The sequence below is a fragment of the Eptatretus burgeri genome, chromosome 12 (genome assembly GCF_056783735.1).
Source record: "Eptatretus burgeri isolate ZD-2024b chromosome 12, Ebu_testis_v1, whole genome shotgun sequence".
NCBI classification, from domain to species: domain Eukaryota; kingdom Metazoa; phylum Chordata; class Myxini; order Myxiniformes; family Myxinidae; genus Eptatretus; species Eptatretus burgeri.
Window position 1 is genome coordinate 46,541,963 of NC_140972.1, and position 22,001 is coordinate 46,563,963.

General features: G+C 46.1%; 1 protein-coding gene across 2 annotated transcripts in view; it reads left to right on the plus strand.

Moving 5' to 3' along the window:
* LOC147015538 (uncharacterized) overlaps positions 1-22,001 on the plus strand; it is a 59,877-nt gene that overhangs the window by 12,236 nt on the left and 25,640 nt on the right. For both annotated transcript variants that reach the window (XR_015050365.1, XM_085850368.1), the window contains exons 5-10: positions 117-264; positions 534-721; positions 20,485-20,901; positions 21,078-21,195; positions 21,351-21,404; positions 21,623-21,790. Coding sequence is in view for 1 of the 2 variants with exons in the window: in XM_085850368.1 (XP_085706494.1) it covers positions 117-264; positions 534-721; positions 20,485-20,901; positions 21,078-21,195; positions 21,351-21,404; positions 21,623-21,790 (1,093 nt within the window). In the remaining variant the exon portion in view is untranslated. The remainder of the gene's footprint in view (positions 1-116; positions 265-533; positions 722-20,484; positions 20,902-21,077; positions 21,196-21,350; positions 21,405-21,622; positions 21,791-22,001) is intronic.

Genomic DNA, 22,001 nt, shown 5'->3' on the forward strand with positions numbered 1-22,001 from the left:
CTCGTAACCAACTGATATAGCTGCACTTTTATTAGTCGTTGTATATGTTGGTAAATTTCATGAAATTATCCCAATAATTGTGTTTTTGTTTTTTTTTCCCTCATTCTCAACCCCAGCATGGTTTTGCATGCCCACCTCCTGCATTTCCAGGGGAGTTTCCCCCACCCTGGCACCAGCCTCTTCCCCATCGTGAGGTGGCACGACATTCCAGGGGCGAATCTCCACGTACCACCCTCCCCTCCACTGTAGAAGCTACAGTTACAGGTATAAATGTAGAAAATGGAAAGATTATGTAAATTGAATGCAGAGGCATGCAGACAAGTGTGTGCTCATGAATGTTACAGACCAACATTCATAAAATCTAATCGTACTGAGCACTGCACTGGGCAGCCTTGTCCATACCAAGGGCAAAAAGGTAGGAGAGTGGGTGGTGCAGAGACAGAGCTTCTATGAGGTAGGTATATTGAGGAAGGAAGTGTTTTAAAAAAGAAAAAAATTAGTTAAAACCGTGTTGTCTCTTTTGATCTCTTTAGATGCATCAAAACGCCGATCTCTCCCAGCCTGGATTAGAGAAGGGCTGGAGAAGTTGGAGAGAGAAAAACAAAAACAAAGAGAACAAGAGAAGGAACTTGAAGGAAAGACAGGAAAAGATGAAGAGGAAGCAGAGGATATGGTAGTTGAAGACGATGCTTATCAAAGACCTCCCCAGCGGAGCAAATTTGTGAGTAATTTGATGGTAATTGCAATGAAAATGCTTTTTACATTTGTCGTTTTGCTTGACTTTTTTTCATTGCAGTTGTTAATGGAGCAGTAGGATATTTTCAGGCTCGTGTATGTACTGTGATTTATAGCATGGGTAGCACCATACATTTTCTTTCATAGTTATGTTTCTGGGTGGGGGTTGGGCATGACTGGTCAGGTATGGGACCATGCGCTGGAGCAGCGCGTTGATGCTTCCACATTCTGCCAGTACTCCACGGGCCTCCATCTGGCCATTCCCAGGCAGATTCCTGGCCCATCCCATCTCCTTGAGATGCTGATCAACCACGAGGCACGTGGTCGGCCCGTTGCCCTCCTCCATCCACGAGGCTCCCTCACTGACAGAATCTGGTGAGCAGGATCAGCGTCAGGAAAACGAGTCACATGTCCATACAGCAGCAGCTGACACTCACGGACTATGCAGGTAACAAATCTCATTTGAGTCTCTCTCAGCAACTGCCCGTTGGACACAAGGTCCGACCAGCGATAGCCAAGGATTCTGCGAAGAGACCTGGTACCAAAGGACATAAGTTGCCGTCTCAGATCCCTGGTCAGAGTCCAAGTCTCACATCCGTAGAGCAGGACTGGAAGCACCAAGGACCTGAAGACTCAGACTTTTGTCGTCCTGAACAAGTTACCAGCAGCGCCACGCCCCATGATCCAGAGAATTAATGACTCCCCAGGCCCGAGCGAGACGTCTATTGACTTCTGGCTCACAACCAGCAGAGACGTGTATATCACTGCCAAGGTAAGTGAATCTCTACGTGACCTCAACATCCTCGCCACAAACAAGTACAGATAAGAGAGCAGCATCCAAGATGTCATTGGAAGCCTGGATCTTAGTTTTGACGCAGGAAACCTATAATTCCAGCAGCTCCAACTCCTCATTCAGCATCTCGAGGACCCCCAAAATGATATCTAGATTCTCCGCAAAGATGACTGCATCATCTACGAAATCAAGGTCAGAGATCTTGCCATTCCCAAACGATGCATCGCAGCTTGATCTCTCTGACATCCTCCCCAGAATCTAGTCCATACAAGCGCTAAAAAGTGTGGAGGCCAGTACACACACCTGGCGAACTCCAGTAACAACTGGAAATATGTCAGAGATGGTATTCCCACATCTCACAGCATCCTCAGTACCAGAGTGCAGTTCCAACATCAGATTGATCAGTTTGGGTGGCTCCCCACGAAGAGCAAGAATCCAGCAGAGGGCATCCTGATTCACTGAATCGAACGCTTTGCAGAGATCAACATAGGCAGCAAGCAGCCCCTGCCGAAACTCTAGTCTCCGTTCAGTGAGGACCCGAAGAACAAGGATACGATCAATCGTTGGCCTCTTTGGTGTAAAGCCTGACTGCTGTGGATGCTGGTGTTGAAGAGGATGGTGGCGAACCCTATCAAGAATTATCCAAGCAAAGTCCTTGCCCGGCACTGAGAGCAGCATCATCCCTCAGTAGTTGTTGCAGTCCTGTCGATCACCCTTCCCTTTCCAGAAAGGGACAACAAGGCCCTTCTTCCAGTCCTTTGAGACGATGCCTGTGTTCCAGGCAGAGCACAGAACTGCATGCAAAACAACACTAGTGCAGCATTTCCACCGACCTTGAGAAGTTCAGCATGGATGCCACAAATCTCAGGAGCTTTACCCCATTTCAACCGGTTTTCTACAGCCTGTGTTTCCACAAACGAAGGTGGACCACAGTTGATTGGAGGGTCAGCAATAGTAACACCCCTGACATCCAACTCAACAGCTGGTGGATCAGCCTGGTACAGCCGCTCAAATTAACCGGCCCATCGGGCCTTCACGTCAGACTCATCTGTCAAGAGCCGACCACCCTCCGCACTAACTGCAGTACACCGAGGGGCGCTTGGAGGAACCCAATGCGCAAATTCGCCTGTAAGCAGGAAGAGAATCACTTGACCACAAGTGATGCTCTGCTCCCTCAGATTCCTCACACATCAGCTTCTTTGTTCACCCTTGGCACACATCCAGTTTTCTGCCTCAGCTCCTTGAATAGCTCAGCTCTGCCATTCAGCCTGGCCCTGGAACTGTGGTCAATGCTATTCAGTGACCCTTGAGAGAGAAAATTCTTCTTCGCCCGATGGTGAGTTCCATGACATCCACTGGGAACATCAAGGACGGTGGTCTTGAAGGCACTCCACAACTCTTCAGGATTCCCCAAAGCACCCAGACACCCCCCCCCCCACCACCACTCAGCCTGTTTGCAAACTCCTCAGCTTCCCTCTCGTCCTTGAGCTTGCCAACATCCAGCCGAGGCTGGGATAGTACCATTCTCTCAGATTTAAGCTGCAACTTCAGAGTTGCTCCATCAAGCCTGTAGTGAGTATTGAGTAACTGAGCACTCCGTTAGACCCTGCAGTTCTGGATCATCCTCCAGCGACCATCAACGTGCACATGGTAAGTCTCCTTTGCCACAACACCAGCGTTGGAATACCAAGTCCAGCAATGAGCCTTTGGGCGCTGAAACAATGAAACAGCCACCCTAAGTCGATGACTTCTTGCAAAGTCAAGGAACTTAGTGCGATTCTGATTCACAGTTCCAGTCCCATGGGGATCAACACATGTCTCGTAACCATCCCTATCGGTTCCAGTCGATGCAATGAAATCCCCCAAGACCAGAAGAGTATCTCGCCTGTGGCACTGATCAATCACAGACTCAAGCGTGGCATGGAATGCGTCCTTCACGGTGAGATCACTCACCTCAGTCGGAGGATGTACAGAGACCAGGGAAATGACACCCAAGGAGTGATGAATCCTTCGTCTCGTATTACACTCTTGACTGGTGTTACCTTAATTATCATTGGAGTCAGCTTATTGGACACAGCTACAGCAACTCCTTGCGCATCGTAACCATCAGAGCGACAAGACTAATATCAGGTGTAACCCTCCTTCATGATCTCGCCGCAATCTGGTCTCTGAACCTCAGAGAGTCCTGCAATGTTGATGTTTGCGCTTAGATTATAGCAAACAGGTGATCATCCTCTCTTTGTGATTGGACATTCCAGGCACCCACTTGAATGGACCACCTCAGGTTAACCCAAGGCGACTGCCGTCTGGTGGACGACACCTCAGCACCACCTCGACACAAATTCCACAATCTGACCCAGAAAGGTTACCCTGTGTTTTTCCTCCTCTCATCAAAGAGTGGCGGTCCCGAAGCCCCAATCCCATCATCTGGTGAGCTGTCCTGCAGAGGACGGCTGTCCAAGAGATACTTCCACTGAGTGGATTTTCAGATTTCTTTGTGGTTTTGTACGTTTTGCGGAATGAAGGGTTTTACGGTGGCCAGAGTGCAAATCCTGCCACCAACTTCCGAATAAAAAGTAACCCAACTACAGGAGGACATCCGCAGTCACAGTTGGGCACTATAAATGGATGGCCATTGGCTCACAAGGAGCTCCTCCGGGCTTTGACGGGTTTTGTTTTTTATCCTGCTGGGTGTCCATATCATACACCCTCTTCACCAGGGAACCTGGTGGGGGAGACTGTTTAGTTGCCGTCAACCCGACCATGAATTAGGTTACTGTAGGTTTACATGGTAAATGTCGCAAGTCACAGATCTAATCTGACCTGACCTGACCATAATATGTCAGAGAATTGACTCCTTGATTTTTAGAGCGAAGAAAAAGTCGCATGCAACCAACTTGCAGCAGTCTTTCATCTTGTCCGATGAGGCATCAACTGGGACATAAAGAAACTTGAGAGTTCATAGTTCCCTTTGCAGTGTTCAAGTATATACTTCAATTTAATTAAAGAATGATTTTATAGATCGTTTAAACCTGCTGAACGAAGGGGTTACATATCTTTATTCCCCTTCGCACAGCGAACGTTCGTTATGCAAGAGCTTGTTTACCATTATTTCTTCTGGGAAAATTGCACTTCGTTTCCTAATCCTAATTTTTGGTCTACTTGGGAAGACATGGACTTGGTGCATAGACTCCTATAGAGAAGGACTGGAACGTCAAGATCTCAGGGTTTGTAACTTGAGTCTGAAGGATTAACTTGAGTCCGGGGCTAAAATGACTTCTAGAAGGGCTCGAGACACGATCTCGGGATCCATATCGGGGTTTTTGAGGACGACGAGTTCAATAGTGTCATTTTCAACACCACCCGAGGTCATCTTCAAGGTCAAAAGGTCATATTTCAAGGTCAAATTACTGAATTTTGGTATTTTTCCCCTGTTTTTGTGTCTAACTCATAAACGGTGAGAGATGGCTGATTGTAATAAGATGCAAGTGTGTAGAGCTGTCAAACTTTGATATTTATTGTCATATCGTATTACATAAGCATTATATGCATGTCACAACACTATGCCTATTACAACTATGTCTATGTCTATCACTAGTTGGAGAGCATTTCTTGCCTCCTGAGGCATCCCAAAGCTTTGTCTTTGTCACTTACATTGAGGACATGAGCTTTCAATAGAATGTTAGCTAAAGTAGTTCATGCAGCATTACAACTAGGTAAAGGTGCATCTACAGAGGATAACAGCTCAGCAAAATGAAATCGGCAACGCATTTTAGTCTTGTCATACAAATTATAGGCATTATGTACAAAAAAGACGGTTGACATAGTCGGCACACTCAATCCACCTCTATTCAAATTATCTAGAAACTCAGATGACACCTCGTTATCATCTTCATCATCAATGATCTCCTCCATACTAGTGCTATCGCCATATTTATGAACAAGGTGTCCGGCCAAATAAACTACTTTATGCTTAAGGGCATCGTCGGACCCCAAGAGATCCTGAGTGTCTTGAGGAGTAATCTCGTCAATGAGTTCACTTCGCTCATCTGGATTTATGGAAGTTGTACAGTTCTTTTCGCAATCAATCACACGAGAACTAGATTCAGGCATAATGTCATGCTTAATGAGTGTTTGCAAATTTACAATTTTAGCTGCAGCCATAATGTCAACTACGTCAAAGTAGAAGTTTCCACCGCTTCTTTGCCTGGCTTGGCCGAAAAACTTTTCCAAGGCTTCATCTGCAAATATAGCAGGAAGAACGTAGTCAAAGTCTTTCTCTGCCAGAAGCAATTTGGCAGCATCCACATTATTACGTGTGGACACAGTGAAGGCTTCAACAGTTTGCTGAGTGAGCTTCAGCTTACGACCACCACCTCCTTGCCATGCGCAGGTAGATATAATTTGGCAGGCCTACTCCAGCCTAATGAAATTGTACAGTCTACTGTCCAAGGCTGTCTTGATTCGTCGCGCAGATGAATAGCTGAGAAACGGTCTTTCTCGTTAATCATCTTGAACCACTCACTCATTATCTGGGTGAGGATGATTGTGCCTTCGCTGATACCCAGTGAATCCTTGAAGGTCTTTAAAGCAGTGACAGTCTTGTCATTGAACACTTGGCATACCAATGGTACGCTCTGGCATTGAAGGGGCTTGGAGAAAACAGCGGTGTGCGTCAGCTTGGTTAAGCGAATAGGAGTAGCCCGGTCGATCTCATAAACCTTCTAAATATCACTCCAGTAAGCTTTGTACTCATTACCATCTAAAACAAATGAGTGTCTTGCCATCAACAGTAATCCAGTTGTTGCGAACATTTTTGAAGATGTGCACGTAGTCGTACACTAAGAACATAGATCGCTCTTGAATTGACAGCACTTGGCAACTTCCTGGTCCTCCAAGTTTTGAATGAACACTGTGGTTGGTATTGCAATTTTCACATATCAAAGAAATCACAATACCGCCAGCACCAACTACAGCTGATGCAGCTTCGATAAGGAGTTCCTTCAGCTGATCGGCAGTTAGTTTTTTGCAGGGCAAAATGCGTAGAATATAGCGTGGACCACCGAAATGGCAGGCAACTTCAACAACCATAGCATGTGAAGCAAGCATTTCGTGTTCACCACCCGCTGCTGCATTTTGAGCATATCCTACAACATGCCCTCCAGAAAAATCGCAATGTCTCGACCAGCTTTACCTCATCAAACATTAAATTGACCAAACACTGCTGTGGTTTAAGCTGGTCGAACAAGGTTTTGAGGTTGGAGTCCTGCTGACTACTCGCAAGCATCTGTTTTACCTTTTTGTTGATTGTAGAATGATTAAGCCAGATCGACGAATCATTTTGTTTGCACTGGGTGATATGTTGTGAAGCTGCATTGCGAAAATCATAGTATCGGTATCAAATCGGCGACGATCAAGATGTTTGAACATAAGATGCAGCTGCGACAGAAGGAAGGTGAAATGAGTAAGCTCGTGTGCCTCAGTCATCCAACAGAGCTGGCTTATTACAAGCTGAAGAATTTCCTTGCTTGTGCATTCATAGATGTTTACCCGGTCAGTTATGGATCTAACCTGGGACCATTTTGAGAGCAGGCTGTTCTTCTGCAAAGGAAAAAGTCGTTTGGGCACCTCAATGCCATCTTTCTCAACTCTATTCAAGAATAGAAATCCAAAAGGTGAGTGAACTTGTTGGAAATGAAAGAACTGCTTGACAGTTTGTCCAGTAGCATCAGTTCTTGATAGGTAAAGGTTTTCCTGGTCTTTTATGACGTTAAAGCCAGGAAAATAGGAGCTGATTTTAGCACACAAGTGGTTGAAATCTTGGATATTGTCTGCAGCCTCATCAGCTGCCTGCATCTTCTAAGCTCTTGATTCTGACGTAGAAGATGATGTTGGGCGTGAGGCTGAGGTCACCTGCTTCAAAGCTGATTTCGGTACTCCAGGAAATATTGATGGGGGTTCTTTGGGTCGTTTGCCACCCCTAACTGACACCCAATCACAATTGAAATGTGTCTCACAAATATATATCTCCTTTAAGCACCTCAAGCTTTCTTTCTCATTTGGCATTGCCAATATCCATCTCTCCCTCTCCTCAGGATCTTTTGGGAAGGGTATGACCTTTACATAAGGCGTCCCATCATAGTTTCCTCTACAACCAAAGCAGCTGCAACGACGTGGCATATTGTCACCAAAGCAGGAAACAACACAAAGATCCTGTGAGATCACCAGCTGGACAGTTTCTGAAAGAGAAACAAACAATACATACATTAGTTAACGATTATAGAAATCAGCAAGTAGGTGCAATAGGTGCACAATGTCATGTTTTGTCATAGAATTCAAAAAAGTTTTCCTCTATGAGTTAGACACAAAACCGGGCAAAAAATACCAATATTCAGTAATTTGACCTTGAAATATGACCTTTTGACCTTGAAGATGACCTCAGGTGGTGTTGAAAATGACACTATTGAACTCGCTGTCCTCAAAAACCCCTATATGGATCCCGAGATCGTGTCTTCGCTCTCGTAAACGACGACTGATTGGGGCATTGTGTTTATCTATAAATGCGCAGAAGAAATCGAGAAATTATTATAATACAGTAAATTATCACTATCCAGAAGTCCGTACGTTGTAACCCGTAATGGGGAACGCGCTCAAACTTGGCCATAACTTGGGAACCACTGTCCGATTAATTTCAAACCTTTTGAAAGGCAAGCAAACAGAGATTGTTAGAATTATAGATGGATAGAAGATAGATACTGTCTGTGCAAAACGCCAAACAACGTGTCCTGCCATTGGTAACTGAGGATCTCTTCCCCAATGGCCACGCCTACGCAGCAAGGTGTCCTGCCATTGGTAACTAAATGGCGCCCTTTCCCCATCAGCCACGCCTATGCAGCAACGTATCCTGTCATTGGTTTGGTAAATAAATGGCCATAACTTGGGAACCACTTGTCTGATTAATATCAAACCTTGAAAAGGCACATCCTCAGGTCCCCATCAATATAGCTGGCTAGTTTCAATTAAATCGGACAAGTGGTTGTCGAGAAATAGCAGACACACACACACACACACACACACACACACACACACACACACACACACACACACACACACACACACACACACACACACACACACACACACACACACACAGCTGGAATTATAGATAGATGACTGCGAAGTCCTTTTTGAATTTTTTTTTGTTTGTTTTTTTTTGTCTTTATCGACCCCAATTGATCCCACCTTGTGTGGTTGACTGGCAGGAACAAGTCTCGGGGAAGTATTCCTGAAATTGGCTGGCCAGGCTTGACATTCAACTGGCAGGAATTTGTAATTTGTTCAGGATGCAGCGATAGCGCTCCTCCTCTTCGTGAAGGACACCGTGGGATCTTTCACGTTGATAAACAGTACTGGCGGTCAGGTCCAACGGTTTAACGTTCTTTCCATGGATGGCGCACATACTGTTCCTTTGTCTTGCATGTGAAACACCAGGGTGACAGGTTATGGAGCTGGGCATAGATTCAAACCTCAGCTAATTAGTTGAAAAGCAAGTGAGCATACATCTAAGCTATCTTGGCAGTCCTTGATATGATTGCTCAGTGAGGGCACTGAAAAGTTTGACAAATTTTGAATTCCTTTTTAATTTTGAAGCGGTGTCACTGCTTCAATATTTGGTGTGTCCTCCCTTCCGTCTGTCAAAAATATTTTTTAAGCGGTGCAGATGCTGAATTGACACAAGGAGGAGCTCTCGCCGCTTAGCTTCACGATAAGGAAATGCCAAACTGCACTGCTTCATTCAGACACGGGTGGGATTTTATTTTTAATTTTTAAAAATAATACGAGAAGCACACTCTCCCTTGGGAGCATCCAGGGTAGGTCGTGCCTTTTCAGTCTTTCCCTTAATTATACATGTTCTCACACTATGATGTGTGAAAATGATGCATTAGGCTTGGCTGGGAGATGAAGGGGTGGGGGGAGGGTGGTGTTATCCTTTCCATTTTATTGTTGATATTATGACGAGTGCGGGCCCGTAGGTGCGGTCCACCTACGCCACCTCTCTCTCACCTATCTCCAATTAGAGATAATCTATATAACTCTCCCCCCTCTCTTGCACCTCCTCTCACCCCCTCTCTTGAATTGTGATGCCCCCCTCTCCCCCCTCTCCCCCCTCTCCCCCCTCTCCCCCCTCTCCCCCTCTCCCCCCCTCTCCCCCACTCCCCCTCTCCCCCTCTCCCCCTCTCCCCCCTCTCCCCCTCTCCCCCTCTCCCCCCTCCCCCTCTCTCCCCTCTCTCCCCCTCTCTCCCCTCCTCTCCCCCTCTCCCCTCTCTCTCACCCCCTCTCGCTCACCCCTCTCGCTCACCCCTCTGGCTCACCTCTCTCGCTCACCCCTCTCGCTCACCCCGCTCGCTCACCCCTCTCGCTCACCCCTCTCGCTCACCCCTCTCGCTCACCCCCTCTCTCTCACCCCTCTCTCTCACCCCCTCTCTCTCACCCCTCTCTCTCACCCCTCTCTCTCACCCCTCTCTCTCACCCCCTCTCTCTCACCCCTCTCTCTCACCCCCTCTCTCACCCCTCTCTCACCCCCTCTCTCTCACCCCTCTCTCTCACCCCCTCTCTCTCACCCCTCTCTCACCCCCTCTCTCTCACCCCTCTCTCACCCCCTCTCTCACCCCCTCTCTCACCCCCTCTCTCACCCCTCTCTCACCCCCTCTCTCACCCCCTCTCTCACCCCCTCTCTCACCCCCTCTCTCACCCCTCTCTCACCCCTCTCTCACCCCCTCTCTCACCCCCTCTCTCACCCCCTCTCTCACCCCCTCTCTCACCCCCTCTCTCACCCCTCTCTCACCCCTCTCTCACCCTCCTCTCTCACCCTCCTCTCTCACCCTCCTCTCTCACCCCCCTCTCACCCCCCTCTCTCACCCCCTCTCTCACCCCCTCTCTCTCACCCCCTCTCTCACCCCCTCTCTCTCACCCCCCTCTCTCTCACCCCCTCTCTCTCACCCCCCTCTCTCTCACCCCCTCTCTCTCACCCCCCACTCTCTCACCCCCACTCTCTCACCCCCACTCTCTCACCCCCACTCTCTCACCCCCACTCTCTCACCCCCACTCTCTCACCCCCACTCTCTCACCCCCACTCTCTCACCCCCACTCTCTCACCCCCACTCTCTCACCCCCCACTCTCTCACCCCCACTCTCTCACCCCCACTCTCTCACCCCCACTCTCTCACCCCCCACTCTCTCACCCCCACTCTCTCACCCCCACTCTCTCACCCCCACTCTCTCACCCCCACTCTCTCACCCCCACTCTCTCTCGCCTCCTCTCTCTCGCCTCCTCTCTCTCGCCCCCTCTCTCTCTCGCCCCTCTCTCTCTCGCCCCCTCTCTCTCTCGCCCCTCTCTCTCTCGCCCCCTCTCTCTCTCGCCCCCTCCCTCTCTCGCCCCCTCCCTCTCCCCCCTCCCCTCAATTTTGTGGACAGGTTCGTTGTGTGATAAGGATGAACTGATTACATTTTGGTGAAGATCCGGATCCGACTACGAGAATTTTTTTATGTGATTCTTCACCATTGAGGGATTGGGCCAAAAACGACATGAAGCATGATGTCTCAAAAAGTATGGACAGATTCGGACGAAACTTGGTAGACAGGTTGGGTATGTGACAAAGTATTGATAAAATCTTGATGAAGCTCCAAATCCGAATCCGAGAATTTTCATCAGTAATTATTCACCATTGAGTGATGTGACTAAATCTAATATTATTATTCTTCTCCTGCTCTTCCCTTTGTAAAGGGTGAGGTCTGATGGCACCATGGTTCTGCCCTGCCTTGACCATGATACTCCTCTACCTCCCTCTGTCCTCAGCCAACTCTCTCCATTCTCCATCCACCCCTACCTTACTGATTTCCCACCTCACACAATCCTTTCATCTCGACCGTGGTCTCCCTCTTTTCTTCCGACCTTGCTCCCTCAACCGACCCGCTCTCTTTGCCATTCTCTCTTCCCCGATACAGCCCATCTCAGCCAGCATTTCACCAATCTCCTCCCTCAGTTCATCCACCCATCCTTCTATCCACATTCTTCACTCTCGCAAATGTGCAGCCTCTGTTGTCTCTCTGTCAGTGCCACCTTCTCCAGATATATAGCACGATATCTCCAAAGGTTATGGACGGATTCAGACGAAATTTGGTATCATGCTGGTTGTGTGACAAGGACAAATCACTTCGATTTTGGTGAAGATCCGGATCTGGATACGATAATTTTTTTTATTTTTTTTAATTTGTAGGTTGTTCTTCACCATTGAGAGATGGGGCCAAAAATGATATTTAGCATGATATTTTAAAGTTCTGGACAAGTTGTGACAAAACTATGTGGATGAGTTTGGAAGGTGACAAGAACAAGCCGATTCGATTTTGGTTCAGGCCCGGATCCAGATCTGGCCTATCGGTGAGATACAAAACGTAAACTGTTCAGCCTGACGGAGCCATGTGCCCTATTGAGTGCTGTTCTAGTTACTTTTGTTATTAGAAGTGGCCTTAGAAAAATGCTATAATTACCTATCTCAGCACTTATACACCTCAACATGGATTTCCCCCAAGGGGGAAAACCCCTTTGGGGAGGGGGGCAAATGAAGTCGCTACATGTGTCTGAATGTGTGGCGGTCAGACATCCAGACAAACAGACAACACATTGCGTGTTGTTGCAGGGGTTGGGTGAGAAGACCACCAGGGAGGGGGAGCTATCTCGGGTTCCCACCAGACTCCGTGAAATTGCAGGCCGTGACGCGGCGGGTCGCTAACAGACCATGAACGCCAGTATCTCAACCACGTGACCTGGGTACTCCGTCTATGGGTCCGGGTTACCTAATTAATCACGTGACCTAATTACCGGGGGACACGCCCTCGGTATGCCTTGTCCGAACCGGATCACTTTACCAAATCAGATGCAGTCGAGCGACACTGCCAAGGACGTACCTGCTGAAAGGTATAGATCGTTGGGAATAAAGTCCTGGCTAGGTTAGAATACGGACCATGCTGGATCAATGAAAGAAAAGACAAAAACGAGCTGGGAACATTTCTACAAAGGATTTATTACAGGCAGGTGAGGAAAAATATGTGGCACAGTTAGTACTTTTTATTCTTGTGTGTGAGGAGAGATAGTAAGAAAAGTGTGGTGCGACAATAAACAAGCAACTTACAAAAGCAGACACAGCAGAGTTATCCCAATATAATTCTTCTACAATCTTAACTTAAGCGAGGACAGGCACCATGACACACGCATGCACACAGACACACACACATAAAACCGGATGAAGAGTAGCCAATGAAGAGAAAAAGGAGACGAAATGAGGCTAACGGTCTCTCAATACCTTGCACGATTGCTCGAATGTGCCACCAGTATGTTTGGGGAGGGGGGGGGAATGCTCTGCTGGGCGATACCTCCCCGACAGCTGGCATGTCATCTCTTGCTTCGTGCAGCTAGCGTCGGTCCAGAGAATGAGACGCGACAGTCAGGCGTGAAGGAAGGGACTTGGGTGGAGCCAGCAGCGAGTGGGTGTAGAAAGGCGCAGTCCGAAGCAAGTGGGTGGAGCGGCAGACAGGATCATCAGGAGCGTGGGAGGAATCAGCGATGAGGCGGAGAAGGTGGAGTCAGCAAGCGGGTCGGTGAAGAAAGGTGGGTGGAGTAGGCGAGTTGGAGATCCAGAGAGACAGAGACAGAGACAGAGACAGAGACAGAGACAGAGACAGAGACAGAGACAGAGACAGAGACAGAGACAGAGACAGAGACAGAGACAGAGACAGAGACAGAGACAGAGACAGAGACAGAGACAGAGACAGAGACAGAGACAGAGACAGAGACAGAGACAGAGACAGAGACAGAGACAGAGACAGAGACAGAGACAGAGACAGAGACAGAGACAGAGACACAGACGACGACGGACGGACGGCTTCACAATCCACCTTTTTATAAACCCCCCGGTGCAGGGTGGGGGTGCCACATCGAAGGGGTGTCGTCACTTGAATCGGTCGCTCTGATTGGCCCCGGCCACTGCGCGGCCCGGCCATGATGGCCTGAAGCAGCTCCACTCCACTTCCGGCAAGATGGTTCCAAGCTGTGGAATCGTCTTGCTCCGAACCCCGTGATAAGAATCGCCTTGCACCGAACCCCGTGATATGAATCTCCTTGCTCCGAACCCCTTGATATGAATCGCCTTGCACCGAACCCCGTGATATGAATCGCCTTGCACCGAACCCCGTGATATGAATCGCCTTGCACCGAACCCCGTGATATGAATCGCCTTGCACCGAACCCCGTGATATGAATCGCCTTCCACCGAACCCCGTGATATGAATCGCCTTGCACCGAACCCCGTGATATGAATCGCCTTGCACCGAACCCCGTGATATGAATCGCCTTGCACCGAACCCCGTGATATGAATCGCCTTGCACCGAACCCCGTGATATGAATCGCCTTCCACCGAACCCCGTGATATGAATCGCCTTGCACCGAACCCCGTGATATGAATCGCCTTGCACCGAACCCCGTGATATGAATCGCCTTGCACCGAACCCTGTGATATGAATCGCCTTGCACCGAACCCCGTGATATGAATCGCCTTGCACCGAACCCCGTGATATGAATCGCCTTGCACCGAACCCCGTGATATGAATCGCCTTGCACCGAACCCCGTGATATGAATCGCCTTGCACCGAACCCCGTGATATGAATCGCCTTGCACCGAACCCCGTGATATGAATCGCCTTGCACCGAACCCCGTGATATGAATCGCCTTGCACCGAACCCCGTGATATGAATCGCCTTGCACCGAACCTCATGCCATGCCCCGGCGATCAACGGTTGGCGCTGGCCAATGTGCCTGTTCTGTGTGCCACATGGCCCGAGTGATCCGGCCGCACAGCATGCTTCTGCCTGGTAGCAGCTGCATGGAGGAGGATGTCTGCTGTCTGCGGGAGACATTTGTGGCCGTCATGGTGAGCGAAGACCAACGGTAAGACGTTCTTGTAATCCCATGCGCAGACCCGACCAAAGATGTCTGTTATTTGTGCCCTGTTCTGTACGATGATAAGGAATCACGGGCTGCGCACCAGTCCGCCATTGTAGACGTGGTCAGCGCACGGGTCCGCCATTGTACACGTGGTCAGAGTGCAGGTCCGCCCGCCATCAAGCATGCCCCCGTACAGTGCGCGTGGGTTCGCCATTGTACACGTGGTCAGAGTGCAGGTCCGCCCGCCATCAAGCATGCCCCCGTACAGTGCGCGTGGGTTCGCCATTGTACACGTGGTCAGTGTGCAGGTCCGCCCGTCATCGAGCATCATGTTCACGGTTATCAGCGGCGGTGGGGTGCACGGTGCCATGAATTGAAGGAAAGAGCATAGATATAAGTGGATTGAACAAGAATGCGCCACGTGTGTGTACTGTATGTTAGCATTTGGTGTGTTGGTTGTGCCTCTAATCGCCTGAACAGTGGGTGGGGGGTCGTCGCTGTCGGACACGTGCTTCGTGCAGTGCTGACATTTATTGTTGGCTTATACTGCTGTCCTTGGTCTTCTGTGAGGACGCATTCTTACGCGAATGGCGTGGCTGTAATTTTTACAGATGGGTGTCTGAGCGGAGTGCCTGCCGACCTCAGGAGGACCCCTTGCTTTGATTTACCTCCGGAATAGAGAAAAAAGAATAGGAATGAGGTTCAGAGGTTTAATCGGACCTTGCTTTGAGATTTATACAACGCACTGCCCGTTCGACCCATGAGGCAAAGAAGGAAGGGGCTATCTGAATGTACATTAATGAAATAACTGACTGGGGACCACTGTATGTTGGCTGCTATTGGTGTTGGAGGGATGCGGTTTCCATAACCGCAACGGTATTTTAGTATGATAAGATCTTGAAAAGTAGTGTTTGTTGTCAAACCAATGTCATCCCTCCTGACACTTGAAAGTAGAGCCAACTTGGAGCCTTGTCGCTTGATATTTTTGTTTATTTTTTTGTGCCATTTATAGGACTTCAATTGGTTGACTAGTTGAACACTTTTGTAAATCGTCATTGTGAAATATATGTTGTGCTTTGATCCCAGTAATATCTGACCTATTTTTAATGAGTTTAAAAGGGCCCATCTGAGTGATTTCAACGATGTTGTGACATAAACGTTATGTTTTAAAACTAGATTCACCAGGGAAAGAACAAAAGATTGTAGCTCACATTGTAATCCTCTGACTACTTGATTGAACAAGTTGAAACGGCTTAATTATTGCCTTATGATGAGATGTATAAATTTCTCAAAGAAAAAGAACCTGAAATGTGAATTGATGTCTCAGTTTCTGCCTTAACCAGTCAAGTGCGCACATATTTGCATCTACAGATCCAAAAGCCTCCCAAACCTCTGTCTTGTAATAGCTTGGTTTACATGCATGATGTATGTCAATATTTTCAACAGCTAGATTTTGACTAATTTCCTCTCGACAGCGCATCGGTTCTGCCGAAGCAGTTTCTTAGCTCGGGTTACAATCCTGGACAGGTCGCTACTCCGACAATGGAAATCAGCGCAGGAATTTGTAATTTGTTCAGGATGCCAGTGAAAACTCAGCTACTCTTTATGAAGGACACCCTGGAATATTTTACGTCCACCAACTAATGCTGGCAGACATGATGCCCAGTTTAACGTCCATCCAAGAGACTGCACACACATTGATGAATCACCCTGTTTGTGAAACACCGACCTGGATGACAGTTTATTGATGGATGATGATTCAATCCCAGGCTAGACAACTTGGAGACGAGTGCGCGTACCTCTAGGCCATCTTGCCAGCCCAAGGTTTAGACCTATGGTTAAAATTAATTTCACAAATCCCAAAACATTGTTTAAACATTTATTTATACAAAGGCATCAGCTCAGATTGGAATAAAATGCTGATTATTTTTAAAATAACTTGTTATTCCAGACACTTTTTTGATATCTCCTAAATGCTTACAATCACCACATGGCATGAAAGTGCAAGAGCAGTGTAACTTTGCTCCTGCCCCCTGGGGCAGGGTCGAAAGTTAAAACACCAAAAAAATTGGATTCGACCCCCTATTCATGCCCCCACGGAGTGGTGACCGGGTCACGGGTAAAAATGGGGGGGAAAAATTTTCAACTTAAAATCTTATATTGGGTCCATCCTGGTGGACTATTTCAACCTTAAGGCCCGGTCACACCTTGACGTTTTAGCCAGCGATGGCAACGTATTAAAATGTATGTTAAACGCTGGCTTACGTTGAACTTTTGATGTTTTTTTTTAAAGATTCGGACGTATTCGTAGCGACTTGGTCTTATGTATAACGCATTGGTAACGGACACAGAACGTTTCGTTGTGTTATGGATAACTTATACCAACAAATGCTGAACCTGTTGTCGGCCTACACAACCGATGCCCAACGATAGTCTAACTTAGGCATAGCGCGTTGCACGCATCGCCGATGATGTCGTGACGTAGCCTATTAAAAGGCTGACGCACAACGATTTGAATCATAACTGCCGTAGAAATGGAAGTGTCAACATCGCGGTCACACCTTGGCGATCTTGCCAGCGTATGCCGACCTAAGAAAAATGTGTCTAAAACGTTGGGACACGTCAAATACGGTATGAGTAAGTTTGGTATACGTGAGTAGAACGCTAAAGTACGCTATCATACGTCGTAGTAAGTAGTGTACGTCAAGAAATTTTAAACATGTTCAAAATTTTACGACGTACTCGGCGTATGACACACGTTCTGCATGCGATGGGGATAAGTTTTACACACGATATGTGGACGCTTACACACGTCCACAAAGGCTACTTATAAGCTACTCGTAAGTCGAAACACGTCGCGGTAATGTCTTTTTTACGCGAAACTTATTTCTAACTTATGTTTGACGTGCTTTGAACCAATTCTTTACGTAGTCCCAACACACATCGACGTATGTAGACGTATTCCAATGACGTCTTCCGGTCAACAAAAAATAAATAAATTAACGTGTTTCTAGCTTACAACTGCCATATAAAGACGTGTTCCCAGCGGTTTTGGGAATTGGTTTATAAAAATGCTGCTCATAAAAGGGGAACCCAACAGTGTTTTCGAGTCCTTTTTGAGTCGATGTCCATGTCAGCAGTAACAGTATCAGTATTAGTATTAGTAGTAGTTTGTTCATGTTGGCAGTAGTAGGTGAGTGTGAGGGGGAGGGTGTGGGTTATGATGGATCGTCCGCGTGTCCACGGGTAGGAGACATCTTTTCACCATTGTTCGAAGTTCTTCGCGGCTAATTTTTTTATGGGGCTTTTTCAACAATGAGCTATAGCTTGTTTTTACGATTTAGGTCTATTCATAACGGGTTGGACAAATGCACAATGAACTAATAATGTGCATAGAGCGCTTTGATTACTTATAGATACGATATACCAACGAATAATTATCGTGAAGCCGGCGTTCACAAACTATGCCCAACGATAGCCTAACTTATCCATATCGTGCGGCAGTTTATCTTTGCCGGTGACGTGGGGTTTGCTATTCATAGGCTCCACTCAACGATTTAAATGGCTGCATCTCCACAATTGAAAGTAGACGCTTGCACTCAACAATTGGATTTTTTTTCCACTCAACGACTTTTAAACGGTACCACTCAGCTATTTTCATTGTTTACAATGAACGATTTAAATTGCTGTCACTCGCCTTTGTTTTTTGACGCTGGGGTTTGGAAATTTGAAGCGTTTCTTCTGAACGTGTTAAAACGCTCAAACTCGACTATTTTAAATAGACGCTGCCGATGGACAATTGGAATCATAGCCAAGCTAGACATCGAAGTGGGAACATCCTCGTCATGCCGAAGAAAAGTTTGAAGAATGCTGCAAATAAGTGTCCTGGCCGTGGCCGTGGACGCTGACGCAAGGACGATCCATTATACCGACGTCTTTCAGCCTATGAGTAACTTAAAAGTAACGTCTGTCGATGTGTGGCAACGATCGCGTAACGTGCCAACAACACGTTAATCATAGGTTAGAAATAAGTTTCGGGTACGCTAAACATTACCTCGGCGTGTGTCAACTTATGATTAACTTTCAAGTAGCATGTGTTGACGTCTGTTAACGATCGCAGACCGTGCATACAACTTGTGGCCAGCATAGCGGAACGTGTGAGTCATACGCCGGCATACGTCGTGAAATTTCAAGCATGAAAAAATTTGAGGACAACCAAAAAGTACAACGTTTAAAGCCAGCGTACAATGACGTATGGCAGTGTTTTTCAGCGTGCTCTCAATGTTATCAAAACTTAGCCATAACGTATTCAACGTGTGCCAGCGTTTTAGAAAAAAAATTCAAAAATCGGCATACGTTGGCTAAAACGTCAAGGTGTGACCGGGCCTTTACTTTAGGTAAGAAGTGTGGGGATTTGCAATAGGGTGCCGTTGACCTTGCTCTTGTTCAGTATTTTATTCAATAACAGGAAGTTAGGCTATTTTCAAAAGAAATACTTTAATTTTAGCGTGATCATGGTTTAAGTTTCACCATCAGTCAATGTTCAGCCAAAAAATTTGATTTGATTACTGTGCCTGTGTTGTAAAATTATCTCGTGATTCACATTTTGTTAAGCATTAGTCGATGGTTAAATTACCAGGCCTTTGCTGTCTTAAATTTTTCATTTTCACCTTTATGGCAGATAAGTCATACATTTGTCTCCAAGATGGAATTGCAGTGTTGCTCAATCCCCAAGGAAAAATAATTTCGATGAAGAGAAAAAATACAACTGTACATGTTTGGATATCAAATAATGTTGTACAATTGTGCTGCATAATTTGTAGATCGATAGACATGAGACACCTACCTACCTCGACGTGCCAATCACGTAATAGACCTGCCGACTTCTACCCAAACTCTATAGACTTTTTAATTTATTTTTTCCTTATTGTGTATCCACAAAATAAATCTTTTTCTTTTTTTTAGGGGACCTTTATTCTACTCCCAAAGCTGAGACAGGATTTTGAGTATTTTCTTTGAAGGCAAGTCTTGCCAAATCACTGGCACATAATGGTTATTATTTTGGTGACCAAGTGGACCTTTCGCGTGCTTCGGTTTTTGGCAGCATGAGTCGTTACTCCCTTGCTGACATTGTTCAAATGATGTGCTTGAAATAAGGCCCTTTTGGGGTAATAACTCTAATCTTATTCACATCATTTCGGTTAGTTTTTTTGCTTAACGGGAGGAGGCTTTATGAATTTATTTTTTCATGTATTTTGAATAAACTTTTGAACCTCATGCGGCCACCATTGTTGGATCATGTGCCCTGCCAGAATGGGCGTAGCTTGGTGAAAATATCTGATCGAAAAATTGATATACACATGCAGTGCAAAAGTAATGTGAGGTTATTCTTTGAAATGCTCGTTCTTAAGCATTTTAAATGCAAAACCCGTTCATGTCCGCTTTGTACTCAAACTAATCGATGAAAACAGCAGCAAACAAAAAAAATATTAATGTTCTTATCATAAAAGGTTTGTTGAAAATTTGATAACAAAAGCTCAAATGCTAAAGGAGTTATGGCCTGTACAATCACACTGCAGTTAAAATGGTAAATAAATAAAGAAACTCGGAAGTGATTTCAAAATAAATTTTTTTAAAAAGTATTCATATTCTCATAATAGAGGTTTGTTGAAAATTTGACGACAAAAGCTCAAATGGTGAGTCGAGGACACATACGCACACACAAACACATGGATGTGGATACTTTGAGACCCCGAATGGCTCCATTGCACCTTCTGAAACCTGCATATGGCGATAACAACCAACTCATGCAGACACATACACAATTACAGAACCCTGTCTCCTGCTTCTGGGGGGGGGGGGGGTTGAGGGCTAATGAACAGTTCATACTCTAATGAATGAAATACTGACGTGTATTCCTAATTATAATGTGATTTTTTTTTTCCCCCTTCTTCGAGGATTCAAATGATGAAGAAGAAGAAGAAATCGAGAAAAGAGTACAACAAGAGACATTTGTTGGAGATATTGCGGAGGGTCGATTGAAGGAAAAGGAAGAGGAACCAAAAGACCTGGGAGATGGAGAAATTACAGAAGTGGAAGCATCAAAAGGGGATGAGGTGGTTGGAAAAGAAGTTGGAGAGACGACAAGACAAGAGAAAACTCAATGGGAATTTGAAAATATTGTTGGTGATGGTGAGGACATCAAGAAAATGGCAAACAAAGGAATAGAGAAGGAAGAAGAGAAACATATTTTAGATGATTCAAACGTGAAGGAGGACACGACAGAAGCAACAACAAACACTAAATATCCGGAAGGAAACAGTGAATCTGAAACAGAAGAAGAAATTACCGAAGAAGAAAAGCAGATTTTAATGGTAAATACTCTTCATTCCTTTTCATTTTCTACTTTTTTCTGACTTATTACCCTAGGATGCGATGAAGGAAGTCTGGTCAAAGCACTTCCAGTTCATAAGGGGAAGGTAGAGTGAAGAAATGTGTTCTGTCCCCTGGCAGCCTCGATTTGATTTTTTTACTAGAAATGTGATTGCAGGTTTCTATGGTAAAGGTGATTCTGACAGAGGTGTTATTAGAAGTCACAAATGAAGAAATGGCTACGGTGGCTCAGGAAGAGAGGAGGAAAGCTTGCAAAAAGGCTGCAAGACAGAAAGGTAAGTTTGATCTGATGACAGAATGGGTTCGCTCATTAAAATGAAGGTGGTACTCACTGCGGGCCATTTGTGTTTGTGTGGATGTTTGTAGCAAACTTGTCTGGGCCAATTTGGAACTAGGGCAATGCGTTAACCTGTTTTTCCTCTGCTCAAAGCCCCCCCTAAGCAGTTGGTATGGTCTGTTGCAACGGGTAACCTCGGTGGACTTAGTAAGTATCATTTGCTCTTCTTTTAATAGGTTTTATAGCACATTGTCACTTATTGCCATTGCATATATGTATTGATTGGCTTATTTGAGAGTTAACACTTGTTTTGAAAATACAATTGTTTAATCATTGAACCAGATATATGTCTTATTGAAAATAAAATTCTAAATGCATCAGTGCCATTTGAATAAAAGGAATAATGTTAGCTTGGACTCCAACAGGTGGCCTTGGACAGTACGGGTCTGAAAGCGAGGGTGAGGGACTTGCAGAAGGGGAGAGAATGATGGGGGAGACAGCAGGAGATGCAGACACCTCGTCGTTCTCAGAAACTGATGACGATGAGCTCCAAGAAAGAATCCGGCGTAAACAGGAAGCTTTCTTTGTGCATGGTGAGTTTTAACTGCTCCAGATTGTCAAATTCGCATTGCATTTTGTTTTTTTTTCTAATACCATCTCATACAGATTGAGGCCTTCATCCTGCACTGGACTAAATAGGCTGGTCAAGTCAACTCAAGTTGCATCACCGTAACTTCATAAAAAAATGTGTGAAACACAGACCTATTTTTTATGGTTAGCACAAAAAGGTCAAAATATTCAGCC